The sequence below is a fragment of the Choloepus didactylus genome, chromosome 2, assembly GCF_015220235.1.
Source record: "Choloepus didactylus isolate mChoDid1 chromosome 2, mChoDid1.pri, whole genome shotgun sequence".
NCBI lineage: Eukaryota > Metazoa > Chordata > Mammalia > Pilosa > Megalonychidae > Choloepus > Choloepus didactylus.
Window position 1 is genome coordinate 72,024,443 of NC_051308.1, and position 21,763 is coordinate 72,046,205.

The window sequence follows — 21,763 nt, forward strand, 5'->3', positions numbered from 1 at the left end:
CAGTTGAGGCTGGGTTGAGTCCCCCTTCTTGCCCTCAGCCGACTGCTGTTTGTTTTGTTTTGCTTTGCTTTGCTCCTTTCAGGGAGCCAGCTTCAAGACAGGGCATGGATGGGGAGGGGCTCCAGGCCCCTGGTCCGGGAACTTACAATGTTCGCTGTGATCTCAGCTTTTCCTCAGGTTCCAAACTTGTGTCCGATGTGTGACTGGTCACTTGATACCCCGAAAACATTGTTTCATGCAGTTCCTGGGTAACTAACAGTTGCCCTAGAGGAGAGACTAAATTTCACACCTCACCACTCTGCCATCTTGCCCCACCCCCATCCAGATGGTACTTTTAAAAGTCTCTTGAGTTTAGGAAACCAAGCAAAGAATTCAATATCATGTTTCACCTGCAGTACCTCTTTCCTGAGGCCCCCAAAGTATATGGTTCCTATGTCTGCCAGGAAGTGTCCTTCCTTATGTCCCTGTAAGGCTGGGATCCCTGGAGCCATGTACCAGGCTATCTTTTTCCAAGAGCTTTTTGTAAGCATTGACTCCATAAAGTCAACCATATTTCCTTAACAGTCTCTGGTTGTGTCCTATTAAATGAGCATCATTCTCAAACATGTCATTTTAGTCAAAGCCTTGATGGTATAACCAGTGTCTATAATTATGTCATGTTAACAAGGAGGAAAGATTCTTATTGAACTTACTAAATGATTCTTTAGTATTATGGAATTTTGACTATGACCAGTGACATGGTGTTCTAGTTTGCTAATGCTGCAGAATGCAAAACACCAGAGATGGATAGGCTTTTGTAAAACAGGGGTTTATTTCGCTACACAGTTATAGTCTTAAGGCCACAAAGCATCAAGGTAACACACCAGCAATCGGGTACCCTCACCGGAGGATGGCCAATGGCCTCTGGAAAACCTCTGTTAGCTAGGAAGGCAGCCGGCGTCCACTCCAAAGCTCTGGCCTCAAAATGGCTTTCTCCCAGGACGTTCCTCTCCAGCAAGATTGCTCCTCCTCAAAACATCACTCACAGCTGCACTCCCTTCCCTCTCTTTGAGTCAGCTCATTTATATGGCTCCACTGATCAAGGCCCACCCCGAATGGGCGGGGCCATGCCTCCATAGGAACATCTCATCAAAATCATCACCCACAGCTGGGTGGGGCACACTCCAAGCAAATCCAACCAGCACCAAAACGTCTGCCCCACACAAGACCACAAAGATAATGGCATTTGGGGGACACAATACATTCAAACCGGCACACATGGTCTCAAAGTTATTTAATAAATGTCATTAGAATCCTGTGCCCCAGAGTATCTGGCATAGTCCTCTGAGAGATTCCTTTTGTTAAAGATGAAGCACTCTGGCCTGCATCTGATTGCCAGTGTTTTCAGGGAAGCATCAGAGTAAAAACTAACTGTAGTGACAAAAGACTTAAAATGGCCATGGTTAAGTTATTACTTTTTTGCAAAAGTGAAAATTCTAATAAGAATTCATTTCAAAAGTAATACAATTGAGAAAGGAATTTTGTTTCTGTTGCATGTAACATTAATTAAGAAGAACTGAAATTATGATCAATAACATTCTACAGTTGTCTAATAAGCAGATCAGTACAAGGGCATCCCATGTACAGAAAGGACATCAACAAATCTCGAAGAACTTTACATAATTTCTGAAATCTTAAAAAATTAACATTTTATCCATAAAATTTAACTAACAAAAGGTTAGACAATCCTTTTTAGTGGGACAACACTTCCTATGCAATTCATACCATATCAAATAAACTTATTTTTAGCACCTCTCTTTTTACAAGATAAAAAGCAAATCCTTTGTGATTTTTTCCAGGGACCTTATGGAAAAATCTCAAGGAAAGTTTGAGACTAAGAAGTCTTATTCAGGGTTTGATTTGGGGAAGGTAAAATGTCAAAAGTTATCAGGTTTGAACATTTTGTTAAATTATATCATGGATTAATGGTGACAATATTTGACTTCCTAATGCACCAAAATGACAATAAAAGATTTTAAAAATAAATAGAGGAGTTAACATGATTGCAAAAAAAAAAAAAAAAGAAAATTCTTCAAAATTGAGAAGACGTGTTCTCTAAAGTAATAAAGTATGGTAAGTTCAATCAATATAAGGCACAGGAAATTATTCTGATAAGCTAAAGAACCTTTGTCTTTTAGGCAGATAGCTCAAATTATTAAGAAAAATCTTTTACATCCTTTCATTAAGAGCAACCAACAATCAAAGAAAACTTTTTCATTTTAACAGAGAGAAAACCAAATTCTAGTTTTGCATGAAGATACTCTCTGATAAGAAATCTCTTTAAAATCTTATAAACCTATCAAATCTTAGGCAAGACTATGACAAATAAAATTCCTTTTCCAGCAACCTTCTGCAACTTTCTACATCCATTCAGGTTTTTTCCCACATATTCCTGTTTCTTATTCTGCAACAACCAATAATTTTACTTTAGGACAAAATCACTCTTTTTCCTTAACAAAAATGCATCCTACATACCTTACATATTAAAGTTACCAAAAAGGTCTTGGAACCTGTCTTCAAGCTAACATCCTGCAAAACACAATTATTCTTGAAGTTTGTTATAATAATAACTGAATTTGTTTAAACAAAAATTTACATTATTCATCTTAAACATCTAGTAAATATCCTAGTTTATTTGATCAGTAAATCTGTATAAATTTAAGAAACACATATCCAAGTTGAATAATATGGTATACTGGTATTATACTTAGCATTGATAACTCAGAAGATATCACTGTTTTTATTTAACTAACAATGTTTTATTAGTCTTGTTTTCCAAGGGCTTACCTAAATCATGTGAACTTGAATTCTGAAACATTGAAAATTCAACATTCAAAACATTCTCTTTTTACATTGGAAGTATTAGACATTCAGTTTCCTTCATTTCTGGAATTTGTGGAGTATTTATATATAAGTGCTTATTTATCTTTAAGTCAATTTAAACAAAGCTCTTAAGGATTTTTATAAGTTAATTGGTAATAATACCCAGATGTAGGAAAATGTCATACATCAAACATACACACCTAGAGAGCTTTGAGCTTCAATGTAAAGTTTTTCAACTATGAGTCAGACATAAAATCACAGAAAGACAGAAAACATAGAAATACAAAACTTGCTTGTTTACATAAAAGAGCTGGCTTTCTGTCCTTGTCCCATTTTAATATCTTTATCAGAATTTTTGGTATTGGCAGATGGGACAAGTTAAGGTTAATTGCTTAATATGAGGGCCAAGACTCTTCCATTGATGTTTATGGAGAAGACTTTTCAGATTTTCTTTGTCCTGATGTGTAATCTTATAGAAGCTTTGCTCTCTGTCTCAGGGCTTTTTGACCCTAAGATTTATTGTGGAAGAGGGATCCTGTAGGTCCATTTCCAGGCTAGTCTACTCAGCTTTTGCCTTCCAGGATTTAGCAACTGAGTTTCAGACCAACAATGTGTACAAGCCAATGTGTCACATAACCCCAGCTCATCTGCACCCCAAAGAATTCCATTTTCTTCTGTGAATAATTATGCCTCTGAGTTCTATTTTTGACCACAGGTTAAAAGGTGGTGGTAGACAGAATGCCGGAATCCATTGAAGAATCTTTAAGGGCACTTGTCTAATTGCCTTTTTTCCCCACGTCTTCCAAGTCAAGGGTCAAGTGAGAAAGAATGTCAGTAGAGTCGAGTAATTAGGCAAAGGTGCTCATGAAGAGAAGACACAGAGGAGTCAAGTCAGTTTGTCTACAGTCCCAGTGGGGTGTCTTGGCTTCTTGTTTCTTAAGTTTTTTTTTTTATTGGAGGTTTTAAGGAATCTTTTAATGAAGCTATTTTGGAATCACTAGTTCTTAAAAAAAAATTCTTTAAAAAAAATGTTTCATTGCTTTTGGGGTTTTTAGGATCCTCTCTTTTCCTAGGGTACCTTACAAATGAATAATCTTGCCTAAACTAAAACTTCCCCATCATGACCATTACCTCCAAGCTATCTATATTATGGAACACCCATTTTCTTAACATCTAGTGTTCATTTTAGTTCACTTCCAAAGAGTGGGTGCACTATCTGAGGCCTCACCTGGACCCAGTCTAGTTTTAATGTGGCCAAATAAACTTAAAGAACATGACACAAGGCTATGGAGCTCGGATCCAAAACAGACTTACTTGCAACCTCTGCATTTGGCAAGAAAGCAGTGAGCACAGAATGGCTCCATGGTGACCCTAGCCGGATTTCTTGTTGCTCTTGGGGACTGCTAGGGGTCTCCATTGGATTCTGCTTCTGACACCAGATTCTGTCAAGGATAAACTGAGGCATTTTTAAAATTTTTGTTTATTTGGGCAACAAACAATTTGCAAATCAGACAATATCATTCTGAAAGTGGTAAGGAGATGGCCAAGGAAATGTGACATGGGGTAGCTTCTAGAGGGCAGTTGTGAAGACAAGTGAGGAAAGGTTCTGATTTTCTGACAATAAGTTTCCATTTTACATGTTGAGGGGAAGTGTGTTCTTACAGACTGGGGGTCATGTAAACATTGATTTGTATTGTATGCTTGTAGTATTGATAAGCTATCTCTACTGGACCGGAAACCGGTTTATCATCAGTATCTGCAATACTGTAGGGTGCATTTCATTGTTCCGTTTTCTTGGGGAGCCCCTGCAAGTCAATTGTTTTTGTCTTTTGGAAAATACTTTGATGAAAGGGGTCCCTTCCAGCAATACCCAATGAAGGTGGCCACTTTATTTTACTTAACAGTGGTATACTTCAGTTGATAAAAGAATCTGTTACACAGTAATATGTAGGTATTCCATGGTTAAATAACAAATAAAGTAATAGAGATAGTAAATATTTCATACCAAGAATTAAGTCATTGTAAGTGAAACTGTAAAGTAAAACTGTAAAGGAAGACCATTTAGAGTAGGAATGACTCAGTCTGGAGCCTTGAAGATAACAGAAGAGAAAGGGCATTCAATACTGGAACAAATGAATTCAATGAAGTTGAAATTGAGCATGACATAATTAGAGAGGGTAATGGGTACAGACTTTCTAAAGTGGAGGAAATATTTTATTGTGTACTGAAACCTAGGCATGTCAGATTGTAAAGGAATTCAGACATTGGACAGAATAATTTAGATTTTATGTGAAAAATATTGGGGTGTCAGGAATTAGGAATGGATCAACATTAACAAAATTTACTTGGTAGTACACATGATAAATAAAACAAGGGATGTGATTTAGGCAAATTATATTTGATTTAATTGCAAATAAAGGTTTAAAATACATATCACTTTTAGAAGCACATTAACATTGGATTAATTATTTAAGTGATAGTTTCATTTGTCTGTAAGTTTTCAGTGTTCAACAAAAACATTATATTGAGTTTCTCTAAGCTGATGGGGAATTAGCTGTGAAAAATATTTTACAGAATAAACATATATTATGAAAATCAGCCCATTTGGTTTAATGTCTAGCATGACCTGGATATCAAAAAAACAACATGAAATCAAAACAAAACAAAACAGAAACCTTAAAACAAGGACATTTACAATTATGGCCTAAATTTGCTTTTCCAAGTTCCTCTCTGGCTTATTCATTAATTTCTTTTTACCTGTCAAATTTTATATTTAGTTTTATATATAAAATATAAATATTTCATATTTAGTTTACCTGTTAAAGTTTATTGTTAGGATCAGAGATGAACAGATCTGTGAAGAGTGAAGAGTGCCTCTCTGAAAATAACATGTTACTTTTAAAAATCCTAAATTATATTGTTTAGATTTTCAAATGTGGACACATAAGAATATGAATATTCTTATATGGATAAGAAAGGTTTAGAAGGTTATAGTGAAGGAATTTAAGTATAAGCAGTGTAAACTGATTTATGTATGAGATGATAATAAAACGGTGGAGTAAACAGATTCATCTTTCCCTTGCAGCACATTTACTGTAATAATAGACACAGATGATACAATAATGACTCAGTGGGTGAAAACCAGGATGTTATGAAAGTGCATAGAGGAGCCTTAATTACTGATGTTTATAAAATAATTGCATTTGTGTCTGTGTTCCTCAACTACACTGACCATTCAACAGCCTTAATTTGCACATAATAAATACTTTTTAAGCCTTTTCATCTTAATATCTAATGTGATTTAATGGGTACAACCTTTTAATTTTTGGTAATCTTTGGAGGAAAATTAAATGTGGACTCAAAATATTATTTGATAGTCTTCTTTTCACTTAGAGTAAAATAATTGTGGTTTCGTTTGTGCACCTCATGTTTCTCAATCTGAATGTTAATCTGTTTCTTTTCCTATTTTATATCATAATTAGGAGGACAGGTCTATTAATTTTAATTTAACTATAGTATCAAATGCTACATAGATGTGGACAAAAAGTTTCAGTGGTTTTCCAGAAAGTAAGCAGCTATCTCTGCATATGTAATTCAACTAAATGAATTAATAAAGTATTTAGACTACATATGCTCATAATGGTAAGAAGATGTGATTCTGAAGTAGTAAGTACATGGGCTGCAGTTTCAGCTTTGTCACTTGTCATTTGATTTTGGGCAAGTTAAAGTTATTTATGCTTTCAACAACTCATTTCCTTGTATATAAATTGGGGTAATACCTATCCCTACATCACAGAGTTCTGAGAGCTGTGAGAATGAAATGAAATAATGCTTGGAAAAGTACTGTGTACATGGTAAAACCTCAATGAATGTTACCATTAGCTAATATTATCCTTAGAATGTAAACTAAATCTTCAACTGCTTCATCCTGCAAGCGAAAATGAGTAATCACTTGAATTCAGGTTCATAAATCAAAATACGTATATGTGTGTATATATCTATATTTATATCTATATCTATATTAACTTATCTATACTATGTATATTTCTTTGGAAGACTCACAGCAGGACCTTTAAAAGGTGCATTTCCTTTTTAGAAAGCATAAAAATATCTCCCAGAGTGAAATGGCTGTGTGTCAGGAGAGCCATCAAGAGCCCCAGGCAACACTGCCAAGGCTGAGCTGGCCAGAACTGAAAGATGGAGAGTGACAGAACATCATTTCTTATTATCTCTCTGTGACTGAGCTAATAATCAGCTTATGATTGTTTAAATGGCTGCTGGTCCTTCATCCCAAATTTATGATCCTTATAAGTATTAGGGTCTGAGAAGAATATATCCATGAAGGCTGGAATGAAATGGCCTGCCCAAAAGAATAACATTTAACTTCAGAAAGATACTAACATTATATTGTTTAGGTTTTAGAATTTGGATCAACAATGCACAGATTTGGAGAGCAATAATGGATTAGAAAGTTGGAATAAGGGACCTTTGAAATAAAATTATAAGTGCTCAGAGGACTTAACTGTCAGAGGAGGTGATTGTTTTTGCATCAACATATGTTCTATTACCTCAGTGCAAACTGTTACACATCTGGAATATATGCCTTGAATTTGAGCACTGTTGTTATCACAGACCTTTGAGGGTTTGAAATCTCTCACAAAGAGGTCAGGTGTGCATTTTTAAGTACAGTCTTAATCATGTTATCAATAATTGCACCCTTTTTGTTAAAGTTGAATGCAGAGATAACTGTAATTTTATGCAAGTAATATATGGTTAGAATATTAAATTCTCCATTTTCTGAAGAAAAGAAGAACAACTGTAATAAAGAAATTGCCTGCAATGTCCTTTCCTTAAAAGGCACTAATTCTATTAAGAGTGATAGCAATAGGAATAAGAATTTACAATTACTGACTGGCTATCCAGTGCCCAGGTATTTTTTAAGTGCTTTACTTGTGAAGTGTGCTTTAATTTTTACAACAACCCTATGAAATATTTTAATCCCGTGTCATGCATGAGGCAATGGAAGCAAATAGAGTCTAAGTAACTTGCCTAGTAAGTAATAGATGTAGAATTCAACCTGAGAATTTGGCTGCCAAGAAAACCGTCTTAAGCCAACATAGTGTACTGTCTCTCACGAGACTTAAAAGTATATCATAACTAACATTTTTTTTTTTTAATTTTCCTACCATGGCAATAAATGTATGTGTATGTGTGTATTTTTTTTTTCCTGGAGTCATTTGTCAGCACTTCTTGCTATCTTACAGAACAAAACTTTTCAACACACATTTAAAAAATAAATAAAATTTATATTTGCTTATCTGAGCATGTCTTCATTTTGATGCTTAGTAGATATGCAAATAGGGAGGCCATTAAAACTTCTGACCTTCATATTGTTTTCCAAATTGTAAAATAGGGTTACCTATTACAAGCTGCTGTGAGGAATTGAATAAAATGACCATAAAGTGGCCAACCCATGACTTGTGGGATATTCACTAAGTAGTGAACATAGTAGAATGCATGTAATAAGGTGGGCTTTAATGTTTGTTTTCTTCCTTAGTATGTGTATGCCAAAAATTTGTAGTGCGGCACTTACAAATTTTAGTGTACAGAGTGGCCACAGAACCACTTGCGTGCATGCTAATTCAGTGCCATCTGCTGCCCCTTCTTTCTCCACATAAATGTTAAATTTTCCCTACCTTCTTCTGGATATACTCTTTTGTGCTGATGGTTAGCTTGCATTTAAGGAGTCCTTAATAGCCATTTTTGGTTGTTTATTTACAACCAAAAATCTGTACATAACAGTCTTCTGGGACTGTATATTTTTAAATGACATTTCTGGGCCCTATTCCTAGAAATTCCTCTGGTATGTCTGTCTGGTATCGGGTCCGGGAATCTGGTTCACCCATCACACTTAATATCACTTAAGATGAGAAGAACAAGACCAAATCTTAGTAGATATTTTTAATAATAGCAACATTTGAAGTCTGCATTTCATCCATGTTGTTTAATTATGAGCAGTTATTGCATTTGAGATTTTGTGACAGGAAGATTTAGATATTTTGTCATTTCATTCCAACAAGACACCAGCAATTGAAGTCCCAGATGAAGGCACTGAGGACCAGGAAGCTGTATACATTTCCTAGGGTCATGAATAATAAAAATTTGAAATAAAGTTTTAATTTTCAACTTTCTGCTGAAGGTTAAAGAGGCTAAGAGACTTGTCCCAGCTTATAAAGCCTGGCCTAGAAACAAAGTCTACTGATTCCCAGTCAAGTGCTTTTTTGACTCTAATATAACATCTGTCATGTGGAAAAGAGCATATCTTGAATACATGGGGAATATTACAGTGTTAACAGAGACCAGCACTGAAATAAACACTTTATCAAATTGTTAACAGCAATTTGCTACCAGCAAATAATGTACCAGCTTTTTAATTAATGGCATGTTTTCCAAAATAAATGACTTCTAAATTTAACTCTAAAAGTTATTTTCCTCTTTGAGAAACTATCCCATAAAAAAATTTTTAGAAATTATTTTCAAAATGACAAACTCTCTTGCTGATTGATAGATAAGTTCCTATACTCCTTGAATTATTCCAGATCATTGAATTTATCACATATGAACTGCCTTTTTAATAGTCTGTCTTCCCCTACTTTCTTTCTTCTGTTCTTCCCTTCCTCCATCCATTCCTTTATTTATTCCTTTCTTCAGTTAAATATTTGTTGAGGATCTACTAGACAGATGTCAGGAACAATGCCACAAACTTGATATCCAGCAGCAAAAGACCTGCCCTTATGTAGTTTATAGTTCATCTTTCCACCATCGTATCCTTTATTCTTAGCCATAGTAGGGCCTAGATTGTTTATCTGAATGAATGTTCCATATACAAATAAAATATGTAGTATTATTTTGTTTTAAATGTGTCAGATATATGAAGATAAATAAAATAAAAAATACTTAATACAACCTAATTTTGAGTTTTGAAAACACCTTTCTTCAAAAAAAAAAATTTTAAGGTATTAAAGTAAGAACTGCCAAATTTTACTTTGTTAAAAAGAAAGCTTTTGATCATCTTGCTGAGTGAAAAATCCATTATATAATTCTCTAGTCTCTAATTTTGACTGTTGCTTTTACCAAGTCTTTAAAAGGAAATAAAAGACTGATTATTGATTTTTTCCTCTTTAACCACCATTCTGTACATGTGAAAAGCTGGAAATAGTCAAAAGGCAGGTACTAATGGAGAAAGGACAAGAAGCAACAAATAAGAAAATCCATGTGCTACTCTTCTGTCCCAGGGTATCACAGCTTTGACAGTGTGCCGAGTTATCAATATTCATCCAAGACATACTGAAACCCAAGAAGCCAAAATATATTACTTCAGTAATGCATCTGTGGGGATGTGAAAGGATTGGAAAGGACTGAAAGCTGGAAAATCCATTGCTTTTTTAAAGTGCCCAAATGATTGTTTCTATAGTGCCCTAGTTTTGTGAGCTCTGCCTTTAGCCTTAGGTCTGTTTATTTCATTTTTTGTTTTATCCTTATGATTTGGAAACATGATTAGTGACAGACGAGTTGGCTCAGAGAATTTATGCTTAGGTTTCAGGGAAGAAAATATAATTTCCAATCTAGACAGGATATATATTTTATATTCTATTTATCAGATACACATAAATAGATAGAACCAGAAAAAGAAAGAAAAGAAGGAAGAAAGTGAGGGAGAAAGGAAGGGAAAGGTGGCATGGAGGGAAGGAGGAAAAGAGGAAGGAAAGAAAGAAGAATTGAGTAAGAAAGAAATGAATGGGATAGATGTCAGTTACTGCAGATAACAAATCAGTAATATTAATTACTATATCCTGTGACTGAATACAAAAATAATTAATCAAACTACTTCATACATGAAAAAGGAAGTCTTTCGCACAGATATTCTGTGGTGAGAGAATAAGTAACCCTAGCAAGAGGAGCACAGACCCTCATACAGATGTATGGCTTATGAAGTGCTAAAGATGCGAGCATCTTTGTTATTTCACAAACCGTGGACATACTCCTGGGAGAGTGTTTCAGAGAATTTAACTTAAAAGTATCTAGAGAAGGTCAGAAATGAATCTAATTGTTCTACATTACAGTCAGTGTATCTCAGTGAGAGGAATAAAGAACAAAATATTTTCCTTTGATTTGGCTGTTTTTTTTCCCCTTTTCTTTGGGGTTTATAAAAAGCATAGTTTTATTTAAGGACCCTGAAGTAGAAAGGCTTTTCTATGTATTTAGTTGTGCAGATATCAATGTGTACTATCCACAACATGGAAATAGATCTTTCCAACTGTATTAATCGGTTTAGGGTTTTAAATTTCACTTAAAAATACAGTTATTCAGAACAAGTTCCTTTGATTCATTCATGCATTTTTTTCAATATTTAATAAATATTAAAAGCCTATGATCTGTAATGGATATATAGCTATGAACAAAACACAGGCAGTGTGACAAGCTGGGCATCATATTTAATGGGAGAAAGAGTATAAACAAATAAATTCATAATCTATAATTTTAAGTTTGAAAAAAGTACTAGGAAGAAAAATAGAGGATATGAGAGAGAATGAAGTAATTATTTAAATTTATTTGGAAAAAGGGAAAATATTACTTAAAAGCCACATACACAAAATAGTGCTATGTTGAAATGAGGAAGATGGGCAGAGGCCAAAATGAGTATGTAATATAAATAGCTCAAATATTTGAATATCTTAATGAATTTTTAAAATATGTAAACAGATTTAATACCTGTGTTTTACCAACATTCCACATTTAGAGTAATATTTTTAAATGGCAGGAGGGTATTAAATCTAAAGGATTGAGGGCAATGTATCCATTTTGCAGAAAATCACACTATACTAAATAATGGACACCAGAAAGGCATAAGAATAACAAAAAATCCACTATAATTTCTTAATGTCCGCTATGAAATATTCTAAATACATACAAAGTTTGAGTCTAATTTACTTCTCACAAAAGCTCAATACAGAAGATACTGCTATCTCCGTGTTTCAAATGAAAAACTGAGGATTGCAGAAGCCAAACAAGTTTTTCCATGAACTTACAGCTAATATGTGGAAACAAAATTTAGCTAACCCCAAGGCCATACACTTGTCCTTCATTTTATTAATTGAGATTTTAAAACACCAATAGTTTGAATAAATGGGAAAATAGGAAAAGTAAGATCTTAAATTGCCATTGTGTTACCTTGATTTCTAAGTATCAATAAGAAAAATGTTAATGACTCAAATCAAACACTTTAAACTAAAACATTTAATTAACTCTTATTAAAAGAATTGTAGTTGGTTTTGAATAATATTCAACTATTTCCTTTAGTGGTCAGTAAGAACAAAATCAAACATGTTTTAACAATTTTCTCCCCTCTCATTGAGTACTTGTTCTTTCAGTAATGATAAAACCATACATACATTGACGATTTATTATTTTTCTTTTAAGTTTACTTTCTCTTCAAGACTTCTTGCTACACTAGTTATCCATGAAGCTAAGAATAATTGAAAAATCACTTATATGCACTAATTCTACTCTAGCTATCTTACAAGGAAAACACATTTCTTTTGTTGGTAATCATTTCAAAACAATAACAAGCCCAGTTATATTTACAATCAGCTTTCAAGTAGGCTAATGAAGTGGCATGCAATCTCTTCACCGGCAGCACATGTTCAGAAAGGCTGTATTCCAGTCTCAATCAAGCTGTTAAATAACTGGAGATGACCTGAAGAAACAATAGTAAAGCTTTCAGAACTCAGGCTTACTTTATTACACTACACGCAAAAAAAGGCTTTGTATTTATATAGATTTGTTTCGTTTTGTATTTCTAGAACCTCAACCTACTGGCTCACGCGCATCCAGTCTTTTCTCTACTGCAATGAGAACGGCCTTCTGGGCAGCTTTTCAGAAGAGACGCACTCGTGCACGTGCCCGAACGACCAGGTGGCGTGCACCTCGTTCCTGCCCTGCACGGTGGGAGACGCATCCGCCTGTCTGACCTGCGCGCCGGACAACCGCACCCGCTGCGGCACTTGCAACATTGGCTACATGCTAAGCCAGGGGCTCTGTAAACCGGAAGTTGCCGAGTCCACGGATCACTATATTGGCTTTGAGACCGACTTGCAAGACCTCGAGATGAAATACCTGTTACAGAAAACCGATAGGCGAATAGAAGTCCATGCCATTTTTATCAGCAACGACATGCGCCTCAATAGCTGGTTTGACCCCTCCTGGCGTAAGCGGATGCTCCTTACCTTGAAGAGTAACAAGTACAAGTCCAGTCTGGTCCATATGATCTTGGGTCTCTCTTTACAGATTTGCTTAACTAAAAACAGCACTTTGGAGCCAGTATTAGCTATTTATGTCAATCCCTTTGGAGGCAGCCACTCTGAGAGTTGGTTTATGCCTGTGAATGAAAACAGCTTTCCAGACTGGCAGCGGACTAAGTTGGATCTCCCCCTGCAGTGCTATAACTGGACGCTGACTCTGGGGAATAAATGGAAGACATTTTTTGAGACAGTACATATCTACTTGCGGAGTCGAATCAAGTCAAATGGTCCCAATGGCAATGAGAGCATTTACTACGAACCTCTGGAGTTTATTGATCCTTCCCGGAACCTGGGCTATATGAAAATGAATAACATTCAAGTGTTTGGCTACAGCATGCACTTTGACCCTGAAGCCATTCGGGACCTGATTTTGCAGCTGGACTACCCCTATACTCAGGGATCCCAGGACTCAGCACTTTTGCAACTACTAGAGATAAGAGACCGTGTAAATAAACTCTCCCCACCTGGTCAACGTCGTCTAGATCTTTTCTCTTGCTTGCTTCGTCATAGACTCAAGCTGTCTACTAGTGAGGTGGTGAGGATCCAATCCGCTCTGCAGGCGTTTAATGCCAAATTGCCAAACACAATGGATTATGACACGACCAAATTATGTAGTTAACCATAAATGTCAAGCACAACCCAAAATCTTGAAGGAGTTTTTACAGTGCTTTTGTGGAACAGTTTATGTTTGGAAAAGTAAATTTAAATTGTCTTTTCAATATCTGTCTTATATCAGTCAATAGCATTGGATGGCAATTTACACACATGAACTTGCTGACAATGAATATATTATACTGCAGTTTTGGTTTATGAATGGAATAAATACTGACACCAGTCTAGAAGACATTCTACTTTTTACAACAAATTTCATTTGTAATTTTATATGTTCCGTGGCAATGCTTTTGTGCATTACATCCTCTAGAGGGAACATAAAAGGAAACCAATAAAATTTTGTAGCTGAACAGTTATTAAAAAGAAGTGCTGTGGGATTCCTTTTTTTCGATAAAATGAGTTCTATTTTGACATACTTTGATAGGACCTGGGGAAAAGTCACCAATTTTTTTTTTTCAGTAGAAACATTTGAAAGTCCCTTTCAATAATATTTATGGAAAAATCCACCTAGGTAGAATGCTTAGTGTTTACTTGTGTTTTTAGTTCACAGCAGAATGACAATAGTAGGTTTATTACCTGTATTTATAAACCATTTCTAGAAACACCATCACTATTAAAATACTCAGATAAACTATTTCTCAAGTCAATATCAGAACATTGCAGCAGACACAGAAAAATCAGTGCAATTATAAGCATATCATGGAGAAAGTAAACCCTTAATTTCCTTAGCAACTTGCTTTGTCATTCTCTTCCCATGTTCTAATAACCAATAATCAGCATACTCTGCAAAATCATCTTCATTTCAAGTACTGATAAACTGGTTATTCTAGCACTTTACTGGTGTCAATAAAATGTTATAAAATAACATTACCATAATTTACAAATTGTAATATATTGGCACAAAAAATGTTCAAGTAACTAAATTCAAATATAGACAGTTTTTCTCTCAGAGAAATGTACTATTGCTAAAAGATACTTTGAAGAGCAAGCTTTTTCAATAAAAAACTGATTTCAATTCACATTTTTGCTTTGAAAGTTAAGTTAAACTCCCATAGTATTGGGGGTGTAATATTAGATATACAATTAGTTCTTTTTTTCCTGTGTCTTTAAGTTGTATAATTCTTTAAATATATGGGTGCATCTGTAAAGTGTGTGATAGTTATACAGCTATTGGCTACACATATGTAACTATATTTTCTTCTAATTTAAACAAATACATTGTTCAAATGAGCTTTCCTATTGAGTTTATGAAGACATTTCTCAGGACAAAAAGAAAGTACTACCCATGACATGGCAGAAAAGATTAAGACAGGTGCCAAAAAGATTAGACAGTCATTCTGGATTCTCGGGCTCCTTGTTTTCTAATTCCAAGGCATTGTAAGGAAAGGCAGATATTTCAAACAACAAATATTCATTGAATACTTACTGCAAACAAATCATTGTTCTCTACCTAGTCTCTGGGTAGCTGAATTTCTTACTTTGTTCAACTGATTTTTTGTTTGTTTTGTTTGTTTTGTTTTTAGTTTGCTTTCTGTTCTTATAGATTTTTCACTGGTATATATATAAATTTTAAACAACTCTCCGTCTTACTAGTATTATATCAGATATTCTCCTTGTTTAATTGCAGCAACTCTAAGTTTTTGGTTATTATTCCCATTTTCTTAGTGGGAGCGTGGAGGGGGGTCGGCTTGGAGTGGTTTATCACATTCTTCAAAATCACACACCAGGAGGTTGAATGATCAAAATTTCAACATAGACTTCCAGAATGAAACTGTCGTCTTTTGACTGCACCACTGAAATTTAAATGAAATATCCTATTGCTATATTTAATCTCACTATGTGCAAAGGTGTGTGGCAGAACAGGGATCACTTAAGAAATTGATGGCTAAGTAACTAACATTATGAAACTCACACCTTCACAGTACACTTGAAAAAAATTAAAGCCAATAATTTATCATCCAAAATCAATCATCCACATGGTGACCGGTCTTATAAAACGTAGACAATATTTTTCAAAGACACCTGCTGTAAAAATTAGAATTGTTTCTTTGCCTTTTCCAGAAGAGTCTGGAGGTTTAGCTGTCCAGGGACTCTGAGTTCCCAGAAACCACCTGAGCAATATGCAGCATGTCCAGTGGACTCTGAACAGCAATTTCCTAGTACTTAAGAAAATTGTCAGCAATGCTACATCTTTTATTGCACAGCTTACCCTTGCCTGTCTGGCTTATGAGAGAGAAGAGCCTATAGCCACAGTAAAGGAAGTACATAATCAAAATTTTATCCTTGGACTTCCTGTGCCTGGCATGTTAGCACAGAAGTCCAATTGGATAGAATAAAATGATCTTGCTCTAAGTCTCTTCCTAACATTCTGTGAGTGAGTCTTTATATCTCTGAGTATGGTTTCCTCCTGAAAGTGGAGAAGTAATATGAATACCTTTGTCTGCATGTTGTGTCTATGATACTATGAATACAATATAAGTAAACCAGCCAAGCAAACTCTAAAGTGCTATGCAAATTTAAGGGACAAGTGATCAGCATACTCTTTCATGTTTCTAGTTCTCACATATGACCAGATATTAATGTGTCCAATTAGCAATGGCCTGGATAATCTAAGTTAATACATGACATTACTGAAGGATGAATTTCATTATTTACTTTGTATGAAAAAAACGCAGACTTAAACATTTTATTTTTCTGAATTGGCTTATAAGCCAACAATTTTTGCTCACTATTGTTTGTAGAAATCTGAGAACTTTTAATAAAAGTAGCCTCACTGTAAAAATCTCACTTGGAGCAAAAGTTCTAGAAATATACATGTAAATCATACTTTTAAAAACAGGTTATTGACTTCTTTTTTGACATTGGCTTTTTAATATTCCTCTTTCAGATCTCCAAATTTATTTAGAACTTGATAAATTCATTAAAACTTGAAATTCTGAAAATCAAAATCTTATTGAGAATATGTTCTCTCCAGGAACATCTGTTACCACTCCAGCTATTTTGATGAGCATAATAGCTTGGCCTGATGACTATCTCCAGAATCTCAAATTGGTTTTAACAAACTAAATCAGTATCCAAAATGGTCACTCTCAGATCAATAAAAATGCTGAAATAGTTGGTGGTCCTCTCTAACTGAACTTAAATTAATGCAAGATAATACTTTCCCTTGTTGATAATTTTTGTGATTCTAATCAAAACATGAAGAAATATTTTGGAAGAAACCAGGACCATGCACTTCCCTATAATCATATATGTCCATTTTCTGTAAATTACCCTCCCTCATTTGTGTTATTAATTATGCATATTTAAGTTCCCTGCATTTTGAACAAGCATCAAGTGTATTCACTTGAAGAAAATAACCCATGGAACAACTTAAGAACAAAATAAGACAATATTTATTTGCTGAAGCAGGAGCTGTAAATTATAGTAATTACAACTGGAAAGAAACTTGATAGTTTGGGAAACCTAATAAAAAACAATTTTTAAATAATAAAATCTGTTTAAGATTTTAAGAGGCTACATATAGGCTTTGCAAATAAGTGTGATGATTGAAAAGAACATAGGAAATACATTCGGCTTAGAAACTGATTAAAAACCCGATTTTGAGTTGGTGGCTGGATAGGGTGGAACTTTAGTTTAGAATGATCATTCTTCCCTCTGGTTGTAAGTACTATATTTAAAATTTAAGAGCACAGGGACACAGATGTTGAAACGTGTTCTCTGATGTAACCAGATTTATATTTCTATTCCCAGGCTTTCCAGATCTAATAATCCAAAGAGGTGCAATTCAATCACCCCATAATAATTCTAATATTTAGTAAATACATCTTAGTTAACTGGAAATTTTTACAAGCATCTCCATTTCCTTTACATGAAGGCAACATTTATTTTAATGAACTATGAATGGCTGATGAAGTAGAATGTCCATGTCAAATCATTTGATATTAGGACAGGGCAATCAAGAGTGGTAAATTATTACATATAAGTGAAATTCAAGCCAAAGCAAAAATCCCATACTTGAAATTATCTCGTGGGCTGGCAATCAGACTAAACAGTTAATGACTAAAGTATTACATTAATCTATAATTATTCAGTATAACTATCATATAATAATTATACTACATAATATTAGATATAATTAAATATCTATGACATACCTTCCATGAGTAAGAAACTGTTCTGTGGTATAGCAAATACAAGGATTTCAAGGTAAGATGGTGACCTCATCATTGTTTCTGAATTGTCTCAGAAACAATGATGTCTCTCTCCTAAACCAGCATTATTATGGGCAGAAAACAATCCTGAAAGCGTCTTGTAAAGCACAAGGATAAGTAATTAAGATGAAAAAATGGTGTCCATAAAAAAGTCTTTGTAAAAATAATGGAGAACATAACACACAAACTGCCAACAATAATACATGTAAAATTATTTACTAAAGAAAATGGAAATAAATTTCATCATTTTACAGAGAAGAATTTAAAAGTTACCTTTTGCATTCTTGATTTGAAATACAGTTTGTTTGCTTTTTTATGGCAACTTTTGCAGATCTTTAATATACTTGTTTCAGAAAATTTAAAAGAGGGAAAATTAACTAAAAACTTATTTTTACACAGATTTATTACTTTATGCAGATTATATGCTTGGTACTTAAGAGATTAGCATAATTAACATAAAACCTACCATAGAAATAAGAATATTTGTTAAAAATGCTTCCAAATATAAGTCCAATGGCCAGTTTGAAGTTGTTATGGAAACAAAGTAGTCTCTCAGATGTACTTAAAAAATAAAATATTAGACCCTAATTTCTGTTACAGTTGACTGTTTCTCTGACAAAAGTTGTAAAAGCCTTAAAACAAAGGAAGTCTCAATAAAGTAAAAGAACAATGAGCTTAACTAGATTAAAATAAGAAATAGCAGGAAAATTGCTGTAAAGAAAAGAACAAATCTTAAGTGACAGTTTTGGAAATACATACTATGCTTATGGAAGATTAGACCGATCATGTAAAGATGTCAGTTCTATCCTAAAGTTATTTTAAGTATGCTTCAATAAAATCTTCCATTTTTATAAACACAGCAAAATAATTTTAAAGTTTATTTGAAAAAAAATATGTTTGTGAGCATAAAAACAATTTGAAAATAAAACTAGTGGGAACTTCCTTTACCGGATATTGAAGCATATAAGTGGCGTCATGATGATGATATATACCTTAGAGGAAAAGAATATAAAATCCAAAAACTTAACATAGTAGGTGTGCAAATTGCATTGTGTGTTAAAGTTAACGTTTTAAATGATTAAGGGAAGGGTAGTTCATTGAGTTTAGGACATTCGGTTTTCTCATTGGAAAAATTAATTCAAAATTCAGATTTATATCCTAAAACAAAAGCAAAGAACAAATCAAATTTTAGTGGCTTAAGGAGTTAATACCAGCAACAAAAATAATACCTTAAGGTTACCAGTTGAGATTCTTAGTGTTAAAAAGTTATTATCCAAGACAGCGCCATCCAGTAGAAATATAATGTAAGTCACAAATGCAAACCATGTATTATTTTACATGTTCTTATATTTAAAAAAAAGAAAAAGAAAGGGAAATGGGTGAAATAAATTTTAATAATATATTTATTTAAGCCACAAATGCAAACCATATCTGTCATTTAAATGTTCTTGTAGCCATATTAAAAAGAAAAAATGTAAAAGAAAACAGGTGAAATAATTTTTGATAGTATGTTCATTAAAGCCAATATATCCAAGGGATAATATCAAATGTAATCAATGCTAAACATTATTAATGAGATGTTTTATTTTCCATTTTGTTCAAAGTCTTTGAGATCCAGTGTGTATTTTACATTTACACGCATCTCAATTCTGGCTAACAGCATTTAGTAACAGGTAGGGAATAGATACTGTTTTAACAGTGCTGTACTGTCCTGTGAGTCTCTCATTCTACCTGCTTCTCTTCACCAGTCCTTACAGTGAAGAGACTTTTCCTAGGTGGGAAACTATCCTGCCATCTTGACTCAATTTCTTTATCTGCACTTTACAGCTTTCTTGTTTATGTATTTTCATTATCATTAACATCATTTTAAATACATTAATGGGCTCTCTGGATCACCTTCTTTATTTCACCATCATCCTACCCACATTTCCTCCCTAAGGCTAAGTGTGATAAGAGCCTTGCTTTTCAATTTCTGCTTTATTTGGGGGCTCTTGGGATTTTTTTTTTCTTTTTTTTTGTATTTGAATTCTTGTCAGTTCCGCTTAAAAGGATGGTTGCTAATTTAAATGGTCAGTTTTCAACATTTATTAGAGAGCTTTTTCTCTCTTTTTTTAAATAAAAATACTGATTCATCTATATTAATGGAAGTCCACAATGCTTCTTCCTCTAGTACCCCTTGATATTTTTCCAATCCATCCTCTACCCACTCACCAGAGTGAGTTTTAAAATATAAATTTGTTATACACTAACATTTAGACTGTAAATCTCTCTAGAGATTTACATTCCTGCCTAGAGAATGGAGTTTTAACACATTGGTAGGCATGTGATTCCTTTCTTGATCCAGCCCTTAGGTATTCTAAGGTTATTGCCCTATACTTTTCTTCCATTGTACTTACTTCATCCCAAACTATAATCTAACTAGCAGATTACTGATTAATATTCCTTTTTTTGTTTTTTCATTTAAGTCATTCAATTTTTATCAGTAGTCACTCAATCACTAATTCATTTATCAAATAAACATTTGCTAATATGAAACTGTTTTCAGCGCTTCAAATGGCACTCTTTCTTGTCTCTAGACTTTTGCTTATGTAACATCTTACCCTCTGCCTGGAATATCCTTGCCTCCCCCACCCTTGACTGCTTTCCAAAAACAGTAATTCTCATTCAAGGATCAGGTAACGAATTACCTCATATTTGCATTCATTCTTCATCTTCCCCTTAGTAAAATAAACCATTCTTCTTTCCACTCCAGTTTTACCAAGTGCAAAATGCCAGAGAAAGCCTTTTCTATATTTTCTTGCACTTAATTTTTATATAATTTTGTCTGTTAGACTATACATTTCTAAAAGGCAAAAACCATATATATTAATATCATTTTTAAAACCTTTAATACATTCAGTTATTGACAAGGCTGAACTCAAATGTCAGTTCACAATATATTTTACAAGTCCAATAAATTGTGGTTCCATGAATGAATGATGTGGACGGTGGCTCTGAATTTCAAGATGTTATAAAAAGTTATTGCATGTAAACTTTTTAAATCTGGTATGTTCTTTATATTATTACAATTGAGGGACAAACATTATAAAATGAGTAATATTCTTGCTAAATTTAAACATCAGTATTCAGTCATGTAAATAGCATTCATTGATCATGATATCAGCAACATATGGCTGTTTCTATTTCTAGAGCTTAGTATCATTCACCTGAGACACTTCATCTTCTTTTAATAATTAATTAAGCTTGATACAAGAAGTTATTTCAAATATGAATTTTGATGTTCACCCATGCTACTCAACACAAAAGAGAAGAAGATGGAAAATGAATAATTTTGTTAAGAAATTCACTTCTTTGGGTTTGTGCAATAAACTTAGGGCACCTATTTTTTTTCAAACACGAATGTTTTTAAGTGGAAAACCACAATTATCCTAATAGTTGTTTTATGTTTTAGTATTGTTGGAGAAATATTTTAAAGTAAATGATTGGTAGTTGTTATTTTCTGCAGAGAAAAACCCTCCTCCACTTTAAGGCTACCAAGGTGAAAGTCAAGCAGCATCAATACTTTAAAAAATTTACATATATTTTTAAATTTAGTCATATCAAATAACTTTCTTGAGGTTCAGACTCTAATACTTACATGACAATTATTGCATAGCTCGGTAAATATAAATATATAACTTTCTTAAAACTTTTTAAACATTAGAACTAAGAAAA

At 33.8% G+C, this 21,763-nt stretch overlaps 1 protein-coding gene across 5 annotated transcripts in view; it reads left to right on the forward strand.

Annotated features, from left to right (window-relative positions):
* Nucleotides 1–14,240, forward strand: part of BRINP3 (BMP/retinoic acid inducible neural specific 3) — a 518,616-nt gene extending 504,376 nt beyond the window's left edge. For 4 of the 5 annotated variants that reach the window (XM_037825140.1, XM_037825141.1, XM_037825142.1 and 1 more), the window contains one exon: nucleotides 12,726–13,842. In XM_037825140.1, the coding sequence (XP_037681068.1) occupies nucleotides 12,726–13,842 (1,117 nt within the window). Of the gene's footprint in view, nucleotides 1–12,725 lie in introns of all 5 variants that reach the window. The other variant, XM_037825143.1, reaches the window with a different exon arrangement.
* Nucleotides 14,241–21,763: the final 7,523 nt, after the last annotated feature.